Here is a 26,677-nt window from a genome sequence, read left to right on the forward strand (position 1 = left end):
AGCAGCAGGGCATTCTTTATCTCCTCTGAAGTGCTTGGCCAGCAGCATGCATTTGCGTTGTCATCCAACGGGAGCCGCCGGCCCAGCTGCCTACAACCATCATAACGCCCTGCCGCTTCCCCATCGCCAGCCACGATGCAGCTGACCGTGTTCACCGAACGAGCGCTTGAGAGCAGCACGATACCACTGCGTAAACGCTCAGTCACGCGTGTTCTTTTTTTTCATATTTTGCGGGCTTTCTTTGCAACCCGGAAAAATATCCTGGCTCTCCCGTAGCCGAGAGACGCACACATGAAATGGCTACTGGCAAAGCAGATTGATTGGAGATGATATCAGCCACAATCTTAAAATGGGTTTAGTGCATGTTCAAAATAGCACAGAGCACCAAGCCATACTGTGCACTGACTGGACCATACACTCTTAGACAAATGTAAACCCTTTAGGATGCGTGTTTGCTACACAATGATAATCGTCACCTGCACTCTTACGCAAAATTACACCCTTTGGGTTATACCTTGCCACACAACAATAATCGTCATCTGTCTTGTCTGCATTTCCCTTCTTTAACGCTGCGAGCATTCTCGACAGGAAAGCGGCGAGCGCAGCATTTTCAACAAATTATTGTTGTGTGGCAAATATACATCCCGAAGAGTGTACATTTGTTTAAGAAAGTGCCTTGCTTGCGTCTGCCACCCTTTCTTCTGCCATGTACAAAATCACTGAAGCACTATACAGTGTAGAGAGAGAGAGAGAGAGAAATTTATTTACAAAAAGGCAGAGAGGTCGGCCTGAGCTATAACTTGCTCTGGCCTGCTACTTTACACTGGGGAAAAGGGACGGGGAGGGAAGGGGCTGATGAATGATGATGGTATAAGGAAGAGATGCGTATATACAAATTCTTAGAGTTGTGGCATCTCTAAAGCCGTGCGTCCAGCCCAGTGGCTTGGAGAAAAGCTATAGCGGCTATACATTGTAAAATAACATAAAACATAGTACAGCATGCATATGGCACACAGCACACCAAGAAATAGAAACATTGAGCAGATTTATTTGCACCAAGCCAATTATGTACAAGCTGACTTGCGACTTGTAGGGCAAAGTTTGTTATGCAGAGATCCCCTCGTTTTTTGAAAATGTCCACATTACTGACAGCAAATAACTTCACATAGTGCACAGTGCTTCTCTGAAGCAAACCTATCAGAAGTAAATGGTTCCCAATTGTTTCAGTCAACTGCGTTTTTCGAATAGTAACAAACACCATTTCTGCATTTGACTTTTGTACATTCCCTCGCAAGCACCCCATTTCGTAACAATTAATTCAGTGAACACCATGAACCATAAATACAATTGTGACTAGTAAGGCGCTTTTGCCACAAAATGGATATGAGATTGGATGGAATTTGCATGAGTAAATTACTGCCAATCTACACTGAGGAATAAAGGTATGTATTAAAAGATGAACAGTAAAAGAAAACTCTACAACACTGGTGCGTCATAAAACAACCCAAATACAGCTGAATTTTTTCATGCTTTCTCATGCACATAGAATAAAATACCTTCGAGGGCTGTGAACAATGGAAGAAAGGATGCTAAACTAGGAAGCTGCCTTTATTAAAGGCAAATTAACCAGAGGAGAAAAAAGAAGTGATAGCAACATTTCTTCAAAATGATTGCCTTAAATGTGGAAAAAGGAATGAAAGTACTTGCAGAACAAAACACAAAAGCTGAAAAACATGGCAGTAATGTACTGAGCACAAGGGGGTGCTCTCAGGTCTCTTGGGAATTTTCGCATGAAACTGTGGCCTTCACAAGTAGAAGAGGCGGTCGCAGAGCAGTGGGCTTGGTTCCTTATGGATGTTATCACCAACCAGGTTGGCCAACTTGTGAGCATACTGATGAAAAAAAAAAAAATGAGAGTGAAATGTTATTATACAGTGAAGAAACGATGAATGGATGCGATTTGCGCAATGCAAGCACTTGAACACCCCGTCACTAGTTTTGTCTCTGTGGCGTGCTTGGGACAAACGCACAACAATCATACCCAACCTGAACACATGCATACGAAAGCAAATTGGCAACAGAAGGCCAGAAGCACTGAGACTACTGCTGCACTGCTAATCAATGTGTGACTTAATGATGATGATAAGCAAGCGGTGCTTTTTTTTTTAACTGGTGGATGTCGGATGCCACAATATGAAATAAACATTGTGGTGCCCGTTTCTTATTTACAGTAAAAGCTTGTTAATTCGAACTAATGAAAGTCATAGAAAATCAGCCATATTTGGCATGGAAACATCAAACCTTTATTGGTTAAAAAAATTCTTGGACATCTTTTGTTTTTTCTCCTTGATAGCAATGGTGCAAAGTTCCTTTTCCAATGCACGGACATAACGGAATGTATCTCCTTGGCCTTTCTGACAAATCAAGTACAGTCGCACAATGTTTAGAGCACCCATGACTTGCGATGCTGACTGCTGCACTGGTGCTTCCTCATCATTGTCATTTTCTGTGACACCTTTCATGGTGCCTCCCTCGCCTAGCACTTGCGCAACGATGTCATCATTAGTCAGCACACCACAGGCAAGCACATTGCTGTCTGCATAGACAGTCCCTGAAGGCCACATCTTGCAACACCTCATGCATTTCTGGAGGAATGGCCTCCTGCACTTGAGACATTAAAGCCACAATGACGAAAACAGTTCGCAATTGTGGCCGCTGATAGTTCGTCCCACGCAGCTAACAACATGCGCATAGCATTGAGCAGCGCGACGCTGTACTCTCAACCTGAGCACAAAATCATGCATTCCAGCATGCGCTGCCTATAGCAACGCTTCACTGTCTTAATGAAACCATGGTCCATTGGCTGAAGGACTACAGCAGTGTTGGGTGGAAGAAATGCATGTGTGACTGCTTTCAGCTTGATTTCAACTTTATGAACTGAACAGTTGTCAATAATCAACAAGATCTGATGGCTGCTCAGGTCAAACTTTCTATCGAGCTTCCTGAGCCACTCCCTTAAATATATCTCTAGTCATCCATGCCTTTTGGATGGACGCATATTCGGTTAAGTAAAGCAACTTTTAAAGCAACGAGGCTTTTGAAATTTGCCAACGAATAGCAGAGGCAACTTTTTGGTGCTGGTCACGTTGGCAGCAACCATGACTGTGACCCACTCTTTGCTCTGCTTACCGCCTGTGCAATTGTTTCCCTTATATGTAATGATCTTGCTTGGCAAAAGTTTTTAAAAAAAAAAAAAAACAATGCTGTCTCATCCACATCGAAAATGTCGCTCGGTGAATATTTGCGCAGGTAGTCCAGTAGGACTTCACTTTTCACGTCACTCATGTTTCGGCATTGACAGCTTTGCTTTCACCAGAGACAGCGCAGAAGACGAGATTATATCTGTCACGGAAACGGTGAAACCACCCCTCACAGGTGGTGAAGTTGTCCTTGCTCATACGCAAAGCAAAACCAGCTGCATTCGACATAACAATTGGACCATTCAGTGGGAGATTGTGGCTCCTCATTTCTTTAATCCACGCGATCAGCACGTTCTTTACATCTGGATACTCTGCTGGCCGAAGTCTTTTTCTGTCGTCACTGAAAGATTTGGCTTCGTATGTCTCTTCAATAGATTTTCAGTTGCATAGGTACGTTGAGAATGTGCACTGTGGAATGTCAAATTTCTGGGATACTTGAAGTTTGCTAACCCTTCCAGCATCAACTTCATGCTATATTTCAACTTTTTCCCCAAGTGTCTCGGCACGATACTTCTGTCCAACCAATGACATGGTACAGAGCAACCTGCACGGTGTATGCTGAAATGCTGCTCCTTCCACCCATCGATAAGTAAAAGAAAAATGCACTCATGAAATGCGCCACAACCTCCTGCGACACTGGTCACTGAAGTACTCTTGTAGCTGCACCAGCTGCGCGCTGCCGAGTTCCACAATATAGGTGGAGTCCGAACACATATCCCAAGTATTACAGAGATGCTTTCATTAGAGTAACAGCCACAAATCTCAAAGGCTATGCTTTTTGGTACTGAGCGCCGATAAACATCACGGCCGCAATGTTTCAGAGATTGCCTGGCACTGCTTCTAGGTAGAACACCTCGCAGAGAAAGAGGATAGCCTCTAAGATGTAACATGGGAAGAAACATGCAGTTTCGCGCCCGCATTTTTATCCTGAAGGTATTGAGAGATGGAGAGAGAACTAACCTGCAACAGAAGCATTGGCCATAAACTGGCCAGGTGCTAATGCACCTCTCTCCTGTCAGGCCTAAACACAGGGCCACAGATGGAAAGAGCAAAGCTGTGTGGCCTGTGCAGCGACATCAGCATCGCCAATGTGCTCCTGTGCATTAGCACTCTCCCTACCCATGATGGCGCGGAGTTAACAAGCTTTTACTGTATTGTGTCAGTTCTGTGGGTTTAACCTTTCCCTGAAACACTTTTTTAGTTAACCATAGCATGGCCTTACAGCTTTCTCTCTCTTCTCCACAAGCACACCAAAAGCTACACAGGGGGGATGGGAAGTGGGCAAGGCCCTGTCTAGAAGTTCACCCCCCCCCCCCTTTTTGTAACGATGCTACTTCCAGTGCTTCTTTTGACACAAGATTGGCACTTAGGGGTGCAATCAGTGCACATGGTTGTCAGATTGTCTTGCCGACGAGCACCCTGTGGCAGCCACAGTATCCATGCTATGTAGCACGCCAGTGTGATCTCGGAGGCCACGCTCAGCAGACGCAGCTATGTTCAACTGGCAAGTGTAGAACGAAAGTATCTATGCTATGCTAATACTTTTTTTTGGTCTTCTTGATATCACAGACATGAATTTACCACTTATTTAACTAAAAATGCACAATTGTAGTCTAATGTTTTTGGAATCGCGAGGTCAGCCTATATCTGTTGGTGAGCTTGGCTGCTTGCGACGTGGCTGCTGATATTGCGAAGGAGAGAGCAAGCGACCTTTCACTATTTTTGACACGAGATTGTAAATTCCCTGCTGCATGCGGTGCAATAATACCTGGCTCACGTATTCACAGGAGCTTCGTCTACAGATTGGCAATGTTTTCTTATGTTCAAAAAGAGAAACTGCTATTACAGCAACCTAGTATGCACTATTTACAATCACGGAGGCCATGATGGCAGCCTTTACTGCAGCTGCAGCGCTGCCTACATGGCGAGCCCCTGGATATGCCTAGGAGCTGACATCTATCACCATGTCATCTGTCTTCACTATTTAAAAAAAATTCACCGGACACACTTAAGACAGCTTACATGTGGGAATGCGAAAGCCCTATAGTCCCTTCTGGTGAAGTGCTTTCGATTGATGTTTTCATCAACTGGGAGGCAGCGCGCTCATTTTATACACTTATAACATGACGCCTCCTCTCCATTAGGCCACACTTTTAGTCAGCCAGATGACAACGACGTGATGTGTGCAAAAAGGGACGCAATAGGCACACCTTTAGTCAATCAGAACCGTGCAGCCATCATGGCGTTGGGGAAACATACTCGTCTTGTACCCCGGAGGCCCGGGTTCCAAAGCCATCAATTTATTACTTCGTTTACAGGAACCTCTTTGAGAAATTCGACGTCAACCGTAACATTACTTTTTGCGCTATCAGCTATTTTTTGGTACCGTCACTCAGTCACACCGCCGCTACTGGATTTTCGCACAATGGGGCTTATAATGCTTTCAGATTAAGATTCAATTTCTTTCAGAACACTGCTGCACAAGGTTTCTTGTACTCGTGAAAAAACAATAATAATAATAATAATAATAAAATGCACATATTGTCATGCTAGCCCGCATATTTTGTAATACAGGGTGTCCCATAGAACTTTAGCCAAACTAAATATATGCAAATGCTACATAGCTAGACAAAACCAAGGTGAGGTTGTTTGCCATCGCTTGGAGATACTCAGATTATTTCTGGCATTCCACCTAATTATATAATTAGTCTAAATTATTCACCTTCTCAAATATAATTGCATGAAAAGTGTAAATGAGAAAATTGCAGAGCAACATAAAAACTCCTGATACAGCTTTCTGTTTCTCAATACATGCTACATAAAGGTGTTTTTCCGAGTGTGAAAGCAGCCCACAAATACACGCAAAGTGCCTTGAGCAGCCAGTTGCACGGCAATTTTGCATGTATTCGCAAAATTCGTTCACGTTGTAAAAGCACTTATGTAACATACTGAGCAACACTGTATCGGGGGTTTTTCATGTTGCTCTACAATTTTCTCGTTGACATTTTTAATCTAATTATAGTATTTGAGAAGCTGGTTACTTAAGCCTAATTAAGTAATTAGGTGGAATGCAATAAAAAAAGAACCGCACATCTCCAAGCAACGGCAAACATTACCATGGTTCTGTCCAGCTACGTGGCATTTCCATATTTTCTAAGTTTGGCTAAAATTATGTCAGACACCCTGTACAACATACATCGTTGTATAAAAGGCACCGATAAAAATTTTTGGGGAAAGACAACTCTTATACACCAGAAACTATGGTACTTTGTTATAACCATTTTGCCTTTTACCTCAATATGTGGCCAATGACGTGCACATAATTAAACATGCAAAGACAGACAGTATTGCCGTCTGCCAAACTGTTATGTGGCTGTGTATGCAATTAAATTCAAACAAAACAACGAAAACATTTTCAGTGTCTATGAGCAACAGGATCCTTGGCATAGCTCCAAGTGTGTTCCCTTGTCAAAGTGCCATCAACACTATTGTCCTGTGGAAGTTGACGCCAGATCATCACTCCAAAATGTCGAAAGTGTGACTTATAAAAAATAAAGCTTCCATAACCTTTCTCAGGCACTGGATATACAAATGCACACATCAGGATAACAACCCAGAATCAGCAGTAAGAAAATCATCACATTAAAACTTGCTGCATTAATAAGCGTGATGTATGTTTGAAAAATATCACTAAATCATGGCTTCGCACCAGTATGGGCCAATTCTTGTATTTCGTGACTAAGTTAACAGCATGCAAGCTTGCGAAGGAAAAGACCTAATATTGCAGCATTTGCAATCTGACCTGCACTTTTTAACTAACACCAGGTACAGTTACACTTCATTTTTTTTTCCCTGCTATGATATATCTTATTACTTCCTGAGCTCGGCCATTATTTCTAGCAGAGGAACCAAAGCATACGGACTTTTCTCTGCAGTTCTGTAACTTGCCTCAGTTTAGCATGCACATATTGCAAGAATTATCTTGATGCCTGTCATGAAAAACAAGCAGCTACACCAATTGAGATTCCCTCACGTTGCCAGCAGGCTGACGTTTAAATGAACAGCTTACCTGGCAAGGAGCAGGCACACGGACACAACCAGGCCAGTTGTAGTACAAGTGTGTGAGCTTGTAAGTGAGCCGCTGCATCTGGTCAGGCGACAATCCAGTAGTGTTCCGCAAAACTACGTAGTGTGTAGGTGCCACTGTTCCCTGCCGCACCTTCTGAGACACCAGGAAGAAGTCGCACCTATACGAGGAAGACGGGCAGTCATAGTCATACAGGGACACTCACACTAAGCTCAGCCCATGCAGATGCAATTTATTTCAGGGCAAAAATGTAGCACATGAGATACTTCAATTTTTCATTAAAAACAAAAAAAGAAGTGCATCGGCGGTGCACTGACGTCATTGTATGGGTTGATCCTGGATATATAAAATGCAGGCATATCAAATTATTGTCTATATTGAACAGTCATAACAACCCCTTCAGAATCCCATGCAAAGGCAAAGCATGTCTATTGAATTCGAATTAGCTAGCGCATTCAATATGTTGAATGCTGTGCCATGTCTCTGTAAGTGCACTTCTCCTAACAGGGAAAGATCACTCGTGAATGCGGTTTAGTGGCGTAAAAAAAACCAAGGCTACGCTGCACCAAACACAAGGCGTCACAGTTAAAACTCGCTCTAACGAAACCCGATTTTATGAGGTTTCCGTTCTAAATGAAGAAATTTCCGATCCCCGGCAGGTACCCTCAGGTTCAATGTTGTCATCCATCCGAATTAACGAAACTAACTTGGCCAAACTTGATTTAACTAAGCTTTTGCAGAAATAAATTAGTAAGAATTTCTTTCTAATTTTGCCACAGACAGGTTTTTCTTCAAGCGTGTGCTCTAAAGATAATATGTTAAAACATCTAGGCGCCCTAGTGGAGGACCCTGCTTTATTTTGACAAAGCCGCTTGCCACACCCATGCATAGAATAGCAGACTCAACACCGCCTCAGTAAGGGAGGCAGCGGTAGCTTTTCTGCGTTGCAATGTTACAATTTACAGGGTGTCTACGACGTTGACATTTCCAAATTCCCGAGTCTTCCAGGTTTTCCCCAAGTGCCTTGGTAGAATTCCCTGAGTGACTGAGAAATTTGTTTTTGTCAAGACAGGCTGACACCATGTCGCCTAATGCTGTCACTCTTTAGCAAGCATGCGAGCTTGAATAGTAAGGAATAGCCTTCATTTTATTCCAAAATAACAGAAGGAAGGGGTTAGTTAAATGCACAGTAAATAAAATGTCTTCGAAAGAAAAGGTAAAACCCATTGTATATAGAGTTGAACATTCTGAAATACGAAAAAGAACGAGGTGCATACAGAAGCAAATATTTTCGAATATGAACTATTTCTACCAACTGATAGCAAGCTCATTGGTATGACGCCTGAGCATTGTCACATGTGAGATTCTCTCTCAGCAGCTGGTAAGTCAACCTCAATTGTCCTGACACTCTCAGCCTGCGCACAACACCTCAATGCTAAATTTCAGTGCTCTAAAGAGTTTATTTTGGTTTGGATAAGGGACAGCTGCATTTCAGCATCAGCCAACACTTTGTTTTTTGAGCTCAAGCTGCTTCAAAGAAGTGGCAGCAGACTTCCTGTCCAGTCCTCAATGCGTCGGTCCTTTCTGTTCTTATCCTCCTCCTGCTGTGCATCCACCCAACAGATCATTTGAAGCATCCTCTTGGTCAGTTGCACAGTTGATGTCTGATATTTTGGACTCCCTAGGGGCCGCAAAAATGTCCGGAAAATCAGACACTCCAAAAAAATGAATGCATGTCTTTTACTGCCCCTAAGGATTCAAATTGCCACAGGCACGTCCAAAAAAGGCTCTGAAGGCCTGCCAGTACACTTATTAGGTGCATCGGTGCTTGTACTGGGACAGATGGCAGGTGCATGCGTGTATAATTAAGGAATACATACTGTGTCCCGTGGCAGTTGCCCCTTCCCACGCTTGTTATGCTTCACCTAACACGGCTCTACTGAGGCGGAGCTGACTTTCGGGAACTGGCATTCTGCAACGCGCTGTGCTTTCCGAGCTTCGAAGTCAATCGTGAGGATCACAAAGGCGGAGTCAGTGCTACTGCTGACAGCCGCGAATTCTTTCAATGAAAAACACGGCATAGGACAGCAAGAAGCTTAATAGCGAATGTTGAAATAGCTAGGCCTAGTGTTGCCGCAGTGGTGGCTACGGCTGCCAGTAGGTCTGCGCGCAAGCGCCGGTTCGAGGCAGCGAGGTAATCAAAATGGCGGTGATGGTGGCTTTGAATAATGCCGTTTCGGATCTGCAGTCAGAGCAAAAAATCCGAAAATCGGACAATAAAAGGTTCTTGAGTCCGAAATTTGAGATGTTCTTATACATTGATTCTACAGAGTACGTGGTGGTGCCGCGAAGCCATCTGAATTATCGGGAGTCCGGAAAGTCAGTTGTTGACTGTACACTGGCAACTCCTCCAGTGGGCAAAGCATCAGACTATTTGTTATGATTCCTCTCCGTTACTCGAGCCAGCATTACCGTGATTTCCCTGATAGACGTGCGAATTCCCAGAGTTTTTCCTTAGTGTTTCCAGGCTATTCAATAACCCTGATAATTCTCTGTTTTCTTGGTTGGTAGACACCCTGCGATAACACGCAATCCCTTCATTGAGTGGCTCTGGTTATTGGATGCTGCACTGGGGTTGTCTAACCACCAACTTCCACAAAGAGTATGTTAGGGTTCCACGAGCAAGTAAAAACGAATCTGACCTCAACCCCATTTGAGCGACGATCTGATGCAAACCACCACATGCCACTCCACATTTTGGAAGTCTTCATGGAAAGACCACAGCAGTAGCTGTTGTGAGGCAGTGATTGGTCATTGCAACCAAACATATTTTTCAGTAAAGTAATTGTAATCAGTTCCTTTTTTCTTTCTTACTAATATAATTTTCAGAATGCTATTTTGAAACTCTACTGCACTGCACTGAAACATCCCCATCCAGCTTTATGAATGTGCATACCACTGAGACAAGCATGCTCTTGAATTACCCCTCGTGGAGTGTGCCATCAGCCAAAAAGAGTACAATCACTCACCACTCTTTCCGTGTAACTGTATGGTCCACGATTGTCCCAGGTGTTGGGTTGTCCAATTCTTTCGCGTTCTAGAAAAAAGTGAAGGGGCGAGGGGGTTGATTGTTGGGAGAGCAGAAGTGAACATAATGCTGCACTAGTGTGCCATAGCATAGCCCATGGAACTACATCCCCATGTGCCTCGGTAAAAGAACAAGGATACCTTACAGGCCTAAGCCAATGCCTGTCAAGCAAGCACTGCAACGCATGTTCGGCCACCAAGGAGGCAACATTCCTCCAGTGCCAAGGTCCTCCCAGCCAAATACATTATTCTGTCTCCAGTTCATGGGTGATAACACCTGTCCCATCAAATCAAATCATAGGTTTTAACGTAACAAGGGAACACACAGGATACAAGACGTGCAGAAGTGGGGGGCTCCAGATTAGATGGACCACATGGGTTTGGTTGGAAGTGCACCCAAATTTTGGTATCTGAGCATTTTTGCATTATGTCACCACCAGAATGCGGCTTTCATGGCCAGGAATAAAACCTGCAACCTCAAGCTCAGCAGCAGGGTGCTGAAGCTGCTTTGCCACCATGGTGGGTTATCTTGCACTGTGAAACGAGCATTTTCTCAATTTTGCGGGCAGTTATATCTAAGTTAACATGCTCTTGAAATGCTGGACAAATCTATGCAACTGCTTTTATGGGTACTAAGTAACCAGAACACTGAATTACTGTCAATTTGCCAATATTGACAGCCCATGATGGCAACACTCCAACACCTTATTTCCGGGTTTCCCAGACATGCAGCCCACAAATATCTTTTGAGCAGCCAATGCAGCCAAATTCTGCAGTGCACTGCTTTAAAAACACTTGATAGTACTTCTTCTGTTTTGACATAGCAGCCCGCACACACAATGTTGAACAGAGGGTCCAGAGCACTACCACAGAGGATGAAAGCATGGAGGAAAAAAAAAAAAACGCAATAACAATGTGCCATATCATAGGCTTGTTATAATATATATTCGTAATTCTTGAATACTCAGTTGAATATTATTCGATAATCACTTTGCCTTGAATTTCAGTATTCAGAGTTTTCAAATTGAACGAATATACTGTTTTATGTGTGTAAGCCACACCCGCCAATTACAACACGTCTGAAAGAAAAAAAGAAATCTGTTCATATAACCCATGAAGGTAACTAAATAGAACACCTAAATTCTTTGTAAAAACAGTCTCCATTTACGAATGCACGAATTGTAAACCTCGTACCTTCGGCCAGCTGTTGCGCCCATACCTCTTGGTCGACGCATATGGCTAAGTTTGCCTTAAAGGCGGTTTCACAGCAGCACAAGCCGCACTGCTGTGAAACCACACCCCTAGGCAAACTTTGCGGTGCCATGAGGCCGCATCAGTAAGTTAAAATTCGCATGTAACCCACACCCAGATTTTATTAAATTTTAAAAATGCTTTTTATCTGCACATAGGGGCTTTTCGTCTGTGCACCTGCCAAACAGACTGGGTTAAGCTCGCAATAAGCACAACACAGCATAAACTGCCGGCATCATGTAGTCAGTCACACTTCACAACATTGCAACAACATTCGACAGGCGAACAAAACATGCTCCTGCAGTCTCCACCACAAACTTATATATTTACTAACGCAGAATGAGCAAGAGCATTTAAATGAAATTTCAAAAGAGTTGGAGTTGTGAGAAATGTTGAACTTGCATTGTTGCATGAACATTTCTGAATCGCAACACTGAAAATAAGCTGACTCCAGAGATGAACTTGTTTCATTTTTAACAAGTGAGGAACTATTTTTCTTAAATTTGTCAACAAATGGCTCTTATGTCAAAGTTTTATGCAAATCCCATGACTATTCAAACTATTTTCTTCGAATTTATTTGACACTAGTAATTATCATTCACTTCGACTTTCCTTCTAAACAAAGTATTGGTATTTGCAGAAGTGGTGGTGGTGGTGGTGGTGATGTTGAAGCAGGCGGGGTTAGCCTGGCATACATAGCCGGCAATTGTTCCGCCTGATCCTCCTTCGAGTTGAGATCAGGGGTGTGTCACCAGCTGTCGATGAGCCCCGTGTCTCGCAGGAAGGCTGTCAGCAGTCGTTGCGCTCTCTTCCTGAACGCCGCGGGCCCTCCGGGGAAAACAACGTCCTCAAAGGTCCTGTGCGTGAGGCCGCTTTTTTGTAGCTTGTCGACCATCGCTTTTCTTTCTGTGTCAAACTGCGGGCATAGCCAAATGAAATGTTCGATGTCGCCAATGTCACCACAGAAAGCACAGAGTGGGGAAGCGCGAAGCCCAGTATTGAATAACCAAGCTGGGGTGTACGCGGAGTCGGTCCTGATGCGGTATAAAAGCGTCGCTTGTTCGCGTGTAAATCCATGAGTCACACAGGGTTCGTGTGGGTTCTTGTGCATCTCTCTAAAGTGAAGGCGGATTGCACCCTTAGAGTTTTGAAAAGGTTTTGGAGCTTTCACTTTTGGGACACATGTAAGCGCTAGGCGTGCAAGGGCGTCAGCTTCCTCGTTTCCATCAATTCCTACGTGTGATGGAATCCACTGAAACCTTATGCTAAATCCTTTGCTCGTTAGGTCGTCAATCAGTGCCAGAGACTGCCTTGTAAATTTCTCTAGAGGTAGGCCCCGATGTAATCTCTGTAATGCTGACTTGGAATCCGTCAGCACCACGACATCACGTGCAGAGAAGGCCCGTAGTTTCCGCAAAGCCGCGGTGATTGCGGCGCTTTCTACTGTTGTAGAGGAAACCACGCGATCCAGTCGGCCAGACCATGACACATCAAGGGATGGTATGCAGAATGCCGCTGCACAGCTATCTGTTTGTGCGCACACCGAACTGTCTGTGTATACTTGTAGGTGGCTTTGAAACACAGTGCTCAAGTGGTTCAGCACAAGAAACTTGGCTTCGGCAGTTGAAATGGTGCGTTTCGTCGGTAGGTGGGGTACATTAAGGCTGCAGGTAACGTCTGGAAAAGACCATGGCGGGTCAAGGCGGCTTTGTTTAGGCCATTGCAGTCCTAAAAATCGGAAGGTGTTCAGCGCCGCATGAAAATGTGAGCGAGTTCTTGCTCTTAGCCGTCGGAGAAGCGCCGTGCCAGCGCGTGACTCGCCCAGCCTTAATAGCTGCGTCAGCAAGGCCTGAGATGCCAAGAGGCGGAGTGGCAGAGACTCTGCCTCATTAGTGACTTTCTTGTTTGAAGCCGCCGTTGGAACTCCCATCGCCAAGCGAAGTCCCTTTCTGTGCACTGCCTCCAAGCGCTCGAATTGAGTCGCTGACGGTGATATCAGAGGGAGCTGATAGAGAATGCGGCTTGTTATCAGTGCAGCGTTCAGTTTAAGCATGGATATAGGATTGTTTCCCCAACGTACACCTGCCAATCGACGAAGTGCGTTGATTCTTTGCACTGATGCAGCCACAACACTTTCGACCGCACCACGCCAAAGTAGCTTGTTGTCGATGGTGACGCCCAGGAATCGAACATGAGTTGCACAAAGAATTGAATGCCCTCTGATATTCAGCGTCAGACGTGTTGACTTGCGTCTCACTCCCGGGAAAAGCATGAAGGCAGATTTTTCTGCTGATAAAGACAGGCCAAGCGTCGATAAGTGGCGATCGATAGTGGAGATTGCGGCCTGGGCTATCCGGGCCAAACGTTTGTGTTGGTACCCCGAGATCCAAATGCAGATGTCATCTGCGTAGATGGACATTTTAACTGCCGTCCGACCTACTTTCAGGGCATCTGGGAGGCTGGCCATGGCAACGTTAAAAAGCAAGGGAGACAGGAGACAGGACACTTCCTTGTGGGACGCCGAGGGAAATTCGTCGTTTGTCACTCATTACACTTCCGAGCTTAACTTGGACACATCGGTCACTGAGAAATTCATGGACGAATCGAAGAGCATTTCCAGAAACGCCCACGGCTCGGAGTCCGTTGATGATGCCTGTGTGAAGCACACAGTCGTATGCCTTGGCAACGTCCATAAATATGGCGAGTGTGGAAAGGCCGTCTACGCGATGGTGCTCGATATGGCTTAGTAGATCCAAGACACTGTCCTGGGCACTCAACCGTGGACGAAATCCGGTCATACATGATGGCAGTCTATTTCCTTGCTCAAGATACCAAGTTAACCTTGTAGATATTAGTCTTTCCATCAACTTTGATACGCATGATGTGAGCGATACTGGCCGATATGAGGTGAGGTTTGCAGGATCCTTTCCGGACTTGAGCACTGGAACCACCCATGCTGTCTTCCACGCTTCTGGGATCTCTCCTGTGCTCCAGACGTGATTAAATATGTCCAGAAGGGCTCGTTTTCGTTCATATGGCAGATTTGTCAGCATCTGATTGCTGATCGAATCGGGACCCACAGCACAGCGTCTTCTTAATTTGCTAAGCGCCAAATCCAACTCACGAAAGGTGAACGGCGTATCCATGGTATGTGATGCTTCAGACAACAGAGGGTTCGATACTCCTGCTGATCTGCCATATGTGTATACGTCTGCAAAATCTTCTGCAAGGGTTTGCAAATCTTTTCCTTGCTTTAAAGCAAGTGCTTCAAATGGCCTGTGTAGGCGAATCTTTCCAGATAGGCTATTCATTACTCCCCATATTCTTGTCATGGGAGTAAACGCTGATAAACTCTCACAGAAAGCAGCCCATTGAACTCGTCTTAATCTTTTTGTGTGACGACGGATGACAGCGTTTATCCTGTTGTATTCAGTTTTCGCAGATGGATTTCCCGTTTTTCTCATTAGTTTTCGTTCCGCTCTCCTACGCGCTGCGCAGAGGTTCTTTAGTTTCAAATCAGGAGTAGGGAAATGGTCTGGCAGTTTCAACATTGAGGTAGCCACTCTTTTGCTCCGCAGCATATCTGCGAACAGCTCACCAGGGGATTCATCCAGCGCTTCTCTGTATGTGTCCCAGCGGGTCACAGCACAGAATTGCCGCCCAGCAGTGTGAAATCCGGTGATGGTGGTGAAGATCGGAAAGTGGTCACTGCCCATCCTGTCTGGGGCCGTTGTTGACGATACGACAAGGTCTGTAGAATGGATCACGAGGTCTATGGCACTCCATGAATCTGGTGGTCTGAAGAAAGTTGGTTTGCCATCGTTCGCGATACATAAGTCAGCAGCATCCATGGCTGCGACAAGTTCCTTGCCTCGGTAATCTGCAGTCTTATCTCCCCAAAGCGAATGATGTGCATTAAAGTCGCCACATATTATTATAGGAGAGGGGCAACGAATGCAAAGGTCCTTTATGAACGCCTCCATGGAGACCTTCCTGCGCGAGCTTATATACACCGACACCACACTGAGTTTTCGTTTTCCTAGGCACACTTGCACAGCGGCGACTTCCAATAAGGTGGAACAAAGGTTTTGCACTGGTAAGGTGACGTGAGGTATTTCTCGCCTGATGTATATCATCGCACTTCCGTTTGCAAATGATGGTATACTCGGATTTCCATGTCTGATGTACCCTGGGATCGTCCTTCCATTTGGGAGACTGGCCTCCGAGAGGGCTAGAATTGGTATAGGTATGTCTCGAAGGAAAAGGCTGAGTTCAGAAAGACGCTGTAGAATGCCGGCGCAGTTCCATTGCATTATTAAGGGCACTTTTGGACGACGGAATGGACCAAGTGGGCGAGAAGCTGCCATTATGTTACTGAGGGTATGTGGAAGTAGAGCAAAGTATTACTGACTCAAGAGCCAGCACTGCTTCCAACATATCCTTCGTTGACCTAGCAGGCATCTTCGCGACGTGGGAACGTAGTGCCGTGAACAAGGCGCGTATCACATGCTGGCAGTTCTCCTGCTGACTGTTGCCTAGTGGTACTTGAGGTCGGTTTACTGCGGCCGCATAGGTGCGTTTTTCGGACTCTTTTCGAACAGGTTTCTCAGCCGCTGTGACCGTTTGCGTTGGCTCAATAACTTCGTTTATCGGTGTGAGGCGCAGGAAATGAGATGCGTACTCTGTTTCCAAACCAGTTAGTTGTGGCGCTCTGGACGTCTTCTTCGTGGTCGATGGTGCGCTTGCACTCTTTGGACCCAGAACAAACAACTTATTTCTCCGCTGAGCAGCTGTCCGCGCAGGACATCGACCGTAGCTAGCAGGATGGTCACCGCCGCAATTTGCACACACAAAGTTGTCTTTAGTTGCACAAGTCTTAAAGTCATGAGGTCCCCCACAGCGCTTGCACCTCTGTTCTCCACGACAGTACTTAGCGATATGTCCGAAGCGCTGACACTTAAAACAGCGTGGTGGTGTCTCCACGTAGTCGATAAGCTCGTGTCTGGTAAAACCAAGGTTGATCTTCTCCGGGCGTTCAGAATTTGGAGCAAATGTGAGAATCACCGAGTAAGTGCGCCTTGACTCCCATTCAGATGACGAGGTTTGGACCCGACGGGTGATTCTTCTTGCATGGAATACTCCCTGAGGTCTCAGGTAGGTGAGCAGCTCTTCATCCGAGTACCATTTAGGGACTCCTCTAACAATGCACGTGTTTTTCATATAACTGTGCGGGACACGGGCAGATATGTCTATGCCGCCGATATTCTTGGTCTCTAGAAGGACGCTGGCTTGTCCTTCTGTCTCTACGTCTAATAGCAATGCTCCCTGTGCTGTGAAGTGGCTCTTCACTGGTGCTCCACCGAGGATCGTTTCAAGCTCAGAATACAGGGCAATAGGGTTTACTTGCCTTAGATCAGCTCTTTCGGATGTTGCAGTGATTAACACTGGAATGCCCTCCGCCCTGTCTTTACGATGGCGCACAATTCGGAAACCACCCTCTGCCATGTCCAGGTCTGAAGGGTTTGCCACGTTGTCGCCCTCGATGATAGTTGACTCGTCGTCAGATTCACCAGTGTCTTGTCGTTTGCTGTCAGGCTGGCTTGTACAAACCAGCTGGCGTTTCTGACCCGGTGTCAGCCCTTGGGAGGTCATGGCGGGGTGCTCGTCGGTGCCAGCTTGGTTCCTTCTAGCACCTTGTGAGGCGGCGGGTGGCGCAGCACCCGTCGGTCTCCGATACGGAAGGTACCTTTTCGAGTCGACCGACGTCTTGAACCGTTCTGACCAGTAACACTAGCAGAAAATAACGAAAATAACGATAAATGTAGGCAGAGCTACTCAGACAGGCTAGCAGCAGACTCGTCGTCTTCTTCCTCCTGGTATTTGCAGAAGCCTACCATATCACAATAGAAATAACACACAGGTACACAAAGAAGCTTAATGACAATAGTGCTCACTCCAAAAAAATGGCACAGTTAGGCATGCCTCATGCACACTTGCATAGTGGCAAGTGCCATTCTGAAAAGCACTGGGTTTTCGACATCACAGAGTTTTTACCGGAAATGTCTGCCAAGTGCAAGGCAAGTAGTGCATAGGGTCAAGTGTGATTGTGGCAGGTTTTGCAAGCTTTCCACACTTTTGAAAGCCAACAGTATATAGTCGCCCAGAACATTGAAAATTTGTACCATCTCCCAGTAAACAAAAATTCTCGATTTTTTTCTTCTTTTCTTTACCTCAATAGAACAAGCCCACGTTGTGGTGAGACTACAGTCGACTTTCATTAATTCGAGCCTGATGGGGTCGAAAAAATTAACTGAATTATCCAGTGGGTAGATTTAAACATGCAGAAAAAACGCCAACACACTTAGCTGATTCACTGGGCAAGAGTCTAGTATGGTTTGCACAATAGAAGACAGTTTCCTAAAGTCTGCTTCGCCGCACGATCTTGTAAAGTAAGTTTCACTGCAATACATCCCTCTCGCGCGGTAAATCATAGCAATGCTGCAAAGGCAGTTTTGGTTTCGTATCTGATAGTACTGCACACACTATTTGCAGATAATCTTTTAGGGGGAGGGGGGGGGGGGGGGCGTGTTACATTTGAATAAGTACTGTAATCTTGAAAACATTCTTGCTTGAAAACATTCTTTGAGCAGACCGGAAATAGGCGTTTTCAACGGGAGATGATGCGTGTTCAACGCACTCACATGCTCCACCGAGACGGATGCTGCCATTAAAGGAATCCCTATGGGGTCACCATAGGGGTCAGGTGTGTGCATGCCGAGTGCTCCAGCAAAAATCCGGAATGAGCTCTAATAATTCTAATGGAATGTGAAGGTGTTCCCTCAGTGAGACATATACGCAATGTGCACCGTCCAGAAGTGCTTGGATTTAAAGTCAATGGAAGCATCAACTGGTCAGCCATCGAGATAAGCAAGAAATGTTTGAAGTATTGGTGGGGAAAAAAAAAGTTGGGAAGAGAACAATCGGGCTGGACCCCTTTTACAGGCATAGGTAGTGGTACAAGGTTACAAGGGTCTCATCCCTGCTCTTGGGACTAAGGAACGACAACACAGTGGTGCAAACTATCGCAAGGGCATTTATTGCACCTTTGATACACCAATACCTGCTAGCCGAGTCACTCTCCACAAACCATGCCGATGTGCGCGCAACAAATCATGGAAGTCTGACTCACCGCTACCAGATTGCGAGCAAATATCTTCGCCCCATGCTGGACACCCACACCCGGTCATGCACATGTATGGTCGTGCGAACAGTTGCGCGGTGTTTGGCTCCTAGGCTTCGCAAAACGGTCTTGCAGAAGCATGGATCGGCACATGCGCGGAACGTCTGCGGCACTTGCCAACCCCGATCCAAAGAGGAACAGCCTTCTCCCTTTCGTACCCAAGTAGCCCCGTTGTTAGGTGGTGTTAGCATTGCAATGCTCACGACATCTCTTGTACTGGAACTCTGCAATCACACCGACCGCCGCCATAAAGCCACATGGCGAAGCCACATTACAGGAGACAGGAGATATGCGGGGAGAACATCATGGGACGTGTGAGAGTCACGCACCCCCACAAGGTAGATAGAAAAGTTTTGAGGATGAGAAAAAAGTTGAAGACAATGTATACAAAAATGCTAGGATGAAAAGCATGTATATCATACCTGATTAACTCAAGCAAGCTAGGCCACTTGTCACCGTCCCATTTCAAAGGGGGATGGCAATAAATGAACATCATCACTAGCCAAATCAATCATTCATCGAAGGCTAATTATAGGATCGAAATACTAAGTTTGCACAGATAGAAATGCTTGGGCTTTGCCCAGGGTCCTTTGATTAGGATCGCGTTAACTGAAAAACTGAATTAACCAGAGTCGAATCAAGGGAAGTTTACTGTAATTGCAGAACAAATTTCCTGCTAAAAGAGCTCCAGTCAATTCTTGTTCCATCAACATTGGACATGCAGCTTCTTTTAAAGGGACACTAAGGAGACGTATTAGTAAATTAGCCTCGTGCGAAGCCAAGAAAGCCCCTCTTACAGTGAGAAGAGGCTTGGTAAGCCAGAAAAGATGCAAAAATAAAAGTGTGGCGCCACTACCTTGATGTTTGTGCCCTAGCTCACCATGTCTGCAAAGTCTAATTTCGTTTTTTTATCGGTAAAGATGGACTACACTGCATCCTAAAGGAGCCAAAGACAAACTTGGCAAGTTTAAAGGATCTCACTGAGCCACAATAGCTTAAAAGGGGCCCTGCAATTTTTTTTTTTTCGAAATCAAGAAATACATTTATTGTTGAACTAGACTATTTCAGAAATACTTTGCAGCAAAATGTGCTTCAATGCATTCAGAAGAAGTGAAGTTTTTGGCAATCAAAGCTCACCTTTGATCCCCTTCACAGTGCTCCCACTCATTCAATACATGGTACTGTGAAGGCTACAGCAGAATGGGGCATGCCCAAAGTGTACCGTCTACTGAACGTCACCGTGGCCCCAGTTCAAATTTGATTTGGATGTTCACGTAGATTCCACTATTTCAGACTTTGACAAAACATGCCAAACATGGATGTTCTAAGTCGGCTGCAGTGCGCTCAGCAAGTGGGCATGTCGCTGCACCCCATGGCAGTTGCGGTATCTATGCTACATAGTAGGCAGAGCTACATGCAATTGTGTGTGTGGGCAGCGTTTGCTTTGTGCCCGACAGGGCTGGAATGCACGCTCGCTCTCATGTGTTCCAGTCTGACCGTGCAACGTGGTGCAGACCAACTTTCTCCTGCAGATAGGAGTCGCATCCAACTTGCGCATTTTGAAGCACTGTGAATAGACAGAGCCCCGTACGCAGCACGTGAGGTCGTGTGTACTTAGCAAAGCATATGCGCATGAGACAGCTATAGTAGGCCGGACGCAAAAGTTGAGAAGGGGATTGCTGACTTGAGGAGCTGGTAGTGAGCTAATCAGCGCCGCCATATGCCAGCTTCTGAAACTGTGTAGCCAATATATGCCGCCATGAAGTCAAACCACAAGCCAGAGTCACATCTTCAGCAAGAGCCATATTGAAAAATTCGCTCTCGTGGACACGCGAGAACATCCCACAGAGCCTACAGCAAACGCTACACAGCTTTAGAAAACCTGTGGGCACATGCAAGAGACTGTGCGTGCTCCAGTGCACATGTGCGCTGTCGCTTCCGCGGGTTTCCTGCGTATGCATAACTGCTGTGGATGCCCAACTAAAACTGTCTAATAGACCAGAATGAAGCTATGTCTGCCAAGGTGTCTAGCCAGGTACGGCCAAGAGTGAGCATGCGCTGGCAGTCATACATCTGGTCTGAACTTGACTCTTTTGTTACAACGCCTATTGAGATTGATAACTGCTGATCAATGCTTTAAAACGACGATCAACGTGTTGGAGCTATTTCTTATGCACTTAACGTCACCCAGAGGTTAGATCAGGCACTGCACTTTCAATATCAGTTTAAAGTTTTCGCTTTGACGGACCTTTGTCAACTAATGTGTTGGTGCTGTCGTGATAAGGGACGTGGCCTTCACCCACTGCAGCACTCAAGAAGGAAGCATGCCACTCTCTATTACGCTACACTAACATAAAAATTTTGTGATCAAAAGATGCCAAGCAACTCGAGAATTAAATTTTGTCATTGGCTTTGCCATCCGACAGTGCTGAGCAGTGATAACCACCCACTAGTAAGCTTTGGTTTGGAGTCCATGTATTTTTATTCTACCACAGTGAATTTCTGAACGTCTGCCGCATGTCCCACATGTGGACCAGGCATTTTCAGCCAGTTTCGCGGAGTTTCAGCTTCGCTTCTCTTGTAAAATCTCGGCAAGGGACGCTGCTGGTGTTAGTTACTACGCATTTATCGAAATTCGCTTCCATGGCATCGTACCAAGCATCCCACTCGGAACTGCTGCACTTGCACTTGAATTTAGTGATTAACGAACTACAAGTCTGAAGATGACAGCAAATCAGATTCAAGTTCTGACTGTGTACTTCACTTGGTCATGATGTGCGGTCATCAGCAGGGAAGAAACTTCCATTTAGGCCAAGAATGCTGCCCGGAGCACACCTCGGCCCAGCACTACGGAGCAATGCAAGTCAGTTTACAATGGCATGGGATTTCTTTCTGGTCTTCTTCAATGCATAGGTAATAAAGACCATCATCTGCAAAAATGCAAACAAATATGCTTGGATGCGTAATTCTGGAGTCGCTCAGCTACACTGATAGAGATTGGTCCTGGAAAGAGGTGACTCCTAGCAAACTGGTGAAGTTCAATGGACTTCTTATCAGACCATCCTCAAAAGATGCCCAAAATACAAAACTGCAAAATGTGTTACGAGGGCAGCAAAGTTGAAAAAAAGAACAGACCTTTGGTGCAATAAGTGTGAAGTGCACTTATGCTTCAAAAAAAAAAAGAAAAAAAAGAAAACAGGAGCTGCTTCACTGCATGGCATGAGCGATGAAGCAGTTCCTAGTCAGTTTCTTTTTTTTTTTTTTCATCTGAAGAACGACAATGTACTCGGCTAGTATTTTCAGACACAATGACTGGGTTATATATCTTTGAAATGCATACTCTAAACTTGACATTAACGTATTTGTAGATGTTTTTATCAACTGGCCACAAAAGTGGCACATTCTAGAATTTTTGTGTTACCTAATCAATTTCTTTCTTTTGCAATGTATGTTTTTGGAAAAAGCATTTGATTATGCACAATTTGATATGCTGCAATCTGCACTGGAATACTTGCGGTGTAAAAAAAAAAAAAAAAACTTTTTTTTATAGGACCCATAAAGAATACAGTCGAACCCCGCTGCAACGAACGCCGCTTCAACGAAATATTTCCAATTCCCTGTCAGCTAGCCACAGAAGTCAACGCAAAAAAGTTCTCACCACAACGAACAATTTTTCAGGCTTGTTTTCGCTACAACTAAATTTTCACTCGTTGAACTGGGCTTTAAAATTTGTTTTGCGATAAAATAAACATAACCCCAATCGTCTGCAATTTTTCGTACATCCACGCCGCTTAGGTTCACCGAAAACGTGCGCCCACTGCACCGTCGCCGATAAACAAACTCATGGAGGGGCACCATTGTTTGGTGGTGATGACGATGTGGCTAGCCGCCTTGCGACAAGGCGCAGGCCCACTTTGCCAAGCGGGAGCCACAGCCAATCCATATCCATTCTAGGCCACGCGATCACTGGCGCAATGCTGCGATGCAGATTTTCATTTGTGCTTGTGCGCTCGGCCAGCATGGCGGCATAATGGAAGTTTCTTTCCTTGGAGGTGAAAGCATGAATCATCAGCGAGGCTTCGAGCGGCAGAAAGAAAGGAGACCTTGCAGCAGAGTTTGGCATCTCCAACAGCATGCTGTCGGCAATTTTGTAGTCGAAGGACGCAATCACCAGTGCTCTTTCTGCGGGGGCATCCGCCAAACGGAAGAAGTTGACTCAAGCTGCCTACGAGGATCTTAAGAAGGCGTTGTTTACATGGTTCCTCGACATGCGTGCCAAGAAAATGCCAATCAGCTGAACCGTGCTGCAGCAAAAGGCACTGAACTATGCTTGCATGCTCAGCATTGACAATTTTAAGGCAAGCACAGGTTGGCTGACCCGCTTCAAGGCCCGACACGACATCGTTGCGAAAGTGTTGTGCGGCAAATCTGCTGCTTCAGACGCCAATGGTGCGACTTGGGTGTCATCTGCTTTATCGGACGTAACGAAAGAGTATGCCCCGTCAGACATCTACAACGCAGATGAGATGGGACTCTTTTATGAGCTGCTGCACACAAAGACGCTGGATATGAAGGGCCAACCATGCAGCGGAGGAAAGCACAGCAACAAGCATGTGACTGCTTCTCTGCACTAACATGGATGGCACCGACAAGTGCTGCCCACTCGTTATTGGCAAGAGCGCGAGGCCTCACTGCTTCAAAGGCAGTAAAAGCTTGCCGGTAAGTTATTTAGCAAACAAGAAATCCTGAATCATGCGAGCCATCATCCGTGATTGGATCATAGCTTTCCATCGTAATATGAAGGTCCAAAACCACAAGGTGTGCTTGCTTATTGACAATTGCTCAGCGCATAATGTTGAGGGCGTTGAGTTGGAAAATGTGGAAGTTCGCTTCTTCCCCCCAAACTGCACTGCTTTGATTCAGCCGTTAGACCAAGGTATCATTCACAGTGTGAAAAGTGCATATCGGCAGCCGTTGATTCAGACTGTTGCTGAATGTTGACACCGGGCGGGAGACCAAAGTGGACTTGTTCGTGGCCCTACAAATGATTACCGCGGCGTGGACGGCAACCCGGCGCAGCATAATTGAAAATTGCTTTGCGCATGCTGGCTTTAAGCCTGAAGCTGAAGTTACGGCCAACTCGACAACGGACGAGGAGGACGACTATTTTGGAGTGGAGCCACCCGCTACAGAAGTTACTGCAGCGTGGGCAGCACTTCGACACACCAGAAATGTACCAACGGACGTCAGCATAGATGAGTACATCGCCGTTGACATGGATGTAATTGTTCATGAAGAGTTGAATGACGGGTCTATCACTGAAGAGGTTCGCCGTAACGACGCGTCGTCGGACGATGAAAGTGATGCACAAGATGCATCGGCCCCGCCTTGTGCACTGGATGTAATGGGCGCTTTTGACGTCATTTGTAATTTCATTGGCGCCCACGATGACGACGTCGCAATGCAGCTGCTGACCGAGTGCAAACATTGTACCACAGCGATGATGAACAAAGGATGCAGGCAAACAAAGATGACCGACTTTTTTCGGAAATGAATGATCTTTTTGAGTGTGTAGTCAAATCTGACAGTGTTTTGGGTCAGATTTCGTCTCAGCGAAATTTTTCGCACGTCCCGTGAGTTTTGTTGTAGTGAGGTTCGGCTGTAATCATTTTCTTGCAGTAACTAAAGATGTATGTTTCACAAGGTTGGAGGCTAGTTGAGCGTTCAAAATTAGCGAGACCGAACGGCTACGTCACCTATAAGCAGGGTGGCCAAAATTCTATTCCTACGCAGATGGCCACAGCCGAGCATAAGCAGACGATAGTCTACTTCTTTCAGAAGTATGCAAGTCTTATCCAAATTCGAAAGCAGATGCTTGCTCACTTCAGCCCATTTATTAAACTGCGTCAATAAACATACACTCAACTGTAGGAAGAAGCGGACTGATCCAAGCACCCTTTTTGATTGATGTCTGCTATCAGCCAATAGCAGCTGTCTATGGGAATCTTGCATATGACAACGTAAGCAAGCCACCAGTCACTTTGAAGTTGGTGAGAAGAAGGCCTTGTTTGAAAGAGTGTTTGAGAAATATGAGACTTTGTGCACTGTTTGCGAGCTTGAAGTATCACACACGACTGCAAAATTTGGCTGAGATGTTCACAACAACGTATGCTATGCATAGACTGTGTTTCTTCACCAGGCCCAAGGGGTATTTCAGACCTCTTTTAAATAGCAAAACATACTTTCAAATCCATGATGTCACAGTGAGATGCCAAATAAAAATTAACCTTAGAACTTTGTTTCCTTTTCTGATGTTGAACTTGTTAATGTGAAATTCACAAAAATATGTTTTGAAAGAATATTTTATCTGTCTAAACTGATTTAGTTTTTCTATTTAGTGTCCCTTGTAGCCCTTTCCCAAGTCACTTGAGAGGGAGTCCCACTCACCAGCTTGGCAAAGATGCGGGTGTTGATGCGCTTCTGGACAACCACTACAGCAACAGATGGATTGTAGTCTTGGCTCACGCAGCTGAAAGCACTTATCAGTTGCTCAATCTCGTACTCGCTCACATAGTTCAGCTGCCCGTCACCCACACCATCACGAAAGATGAAGATGCGATCTGGACGACGGTGGTTCACCTCGTAGAACTTCACCAGAGCCTCAAGGAAAGCCACTTTGAGGCAGTTGACAAGCTCTTTGCCAGGCTCCTGAAAGGCACACTTGGAGAACCAGCGTGTCATGTTGTGGTTCATGCTGGCCACAAAACCCAGCACAGACTGCCTGCCACGAGTGACATCATGGTACACGTCCACACCTACCACCATCACATTTTGCTGCAAAAAGAAGGGGAGAAGAGAGGGTCTCATGGCATGCATGTTTTAAGAGACCAAGCACTACAAAATATGTGGCACCAAGCACTACAAAATATGTGGCATGCAACTAAATTTGTCAATAGAAAGATATCAAAATTGAAAAATAATTTTCCTTCTGATCTGTAACTACAAAATCTAACATTGCCCATACTGCTTTTAAGCAGTATCATAGTTTTCAGTGCACTTTTTCAATGAGCCCATTAAAGGAGTATTAAAATATTTTTACCTTTTCTTTTTTGCTTATAAATTAAGGTTCTAGACTTCTATAGAAAAATAATGGGAAGCCTCAGAGCACTCCGAGTAATTCAATACATAATAGCTTTTCTCCAGCTAGTTTCCGTTTCATTTCCCAGAAGGTTAGTGTGTTGGAATATCATGACATAGGAGTCTTAAGGGATCGGGACATTGCAACGTTTTGGCACTCACTCAGGCTCACTCAATCGCCTCTCATGCTGCTACTTGTTGTGAGGCCCAATTAGCAGCAATTAGAGCGAGCGAGACGAAGCAAGTCTCAATGTGTTACAATGTGTTGCTCCCATGTGACCACCTTCTGCGCCATCACAACACAACACAGCAGAAACGAAACTGAAACTGGCTGTAGAAAAGCCATTACGATCATCGATCAATTACTTGGCCACCAATAATTCAGACATGCATGACAGCTCCGTGCCACCGCCACTGGCCCCATAGGCTCAACATAAGAATGACCAGAATTTCAGACACCTGCAGCACGCCATTTGTAGCTGTCTTTCGTCAGCTAACCACTGACTTTCTGCTGCTTCTTTGGCTGCTTCGTGTTCAGCTGCTCATTCGTCCTGCTGCCTAGCCTGTTCTCTTTCCATGCATTCGCGAAATTCAGTGCCAGACAAGCCTAACTGT

The 26,677-nt window shown here is 45.4% G+C and overlaps 1 protein-coding gene across 1 annotated transcript in view; it reads right to left on the minus strand.

Moving 5' to 3' along the window:
- Positions 1 to 1,028: 1,028 nt before the first annotated feature.
- Positions 1,029 to 26,677, minus strand: part of LOC135918203 (piwi-like protein 1) — a 148,836-nt gene continuing 123,187 nt past the window's right edge. The window contains exons 16-19 of the mRNA XM_065451885.1: positions 25,373 to 25,759; positions 10,377 to 10,444; positions 7,330 to 7,507; positions 1,029 to 1,892 (exon numbers count right to left, since the gene is read on the minus strand). Coding sequence (XP_065307957.1) covers positions 1,806 to 1,892; positions 7,330 to 7,507; positions 10,377 to 10,444; positions 25,373 to 25,759 — 720 coding nt within the window. The 3' untranslated portion in view covers positions 1,029 to 1,805. The remainder of the gene's footprint in view (positions 1,893 to 7,329; positions 7,508 to 10,376; positions 10,445 to 25,372; positions 25,760 to 26,677) is intronic.

The sequence above is a fragment of the Dermacentor albipictus genome, chromosome 1, assembly GCF_038994185.2.
Source record: "Dermacentor albipictus isolate Rhodes 1998 colony chromosome 1, USDA_Dalb.pri_finalv2, whole genome shotgun sequence".
In the NCBI taxonomy this organism is placed as follows: Eukaryota; Metazoa; Arthropoda; class Arachnida; order Ixodida; family Ixodidae; genus Dermacentor; species Dermacentor albipictus.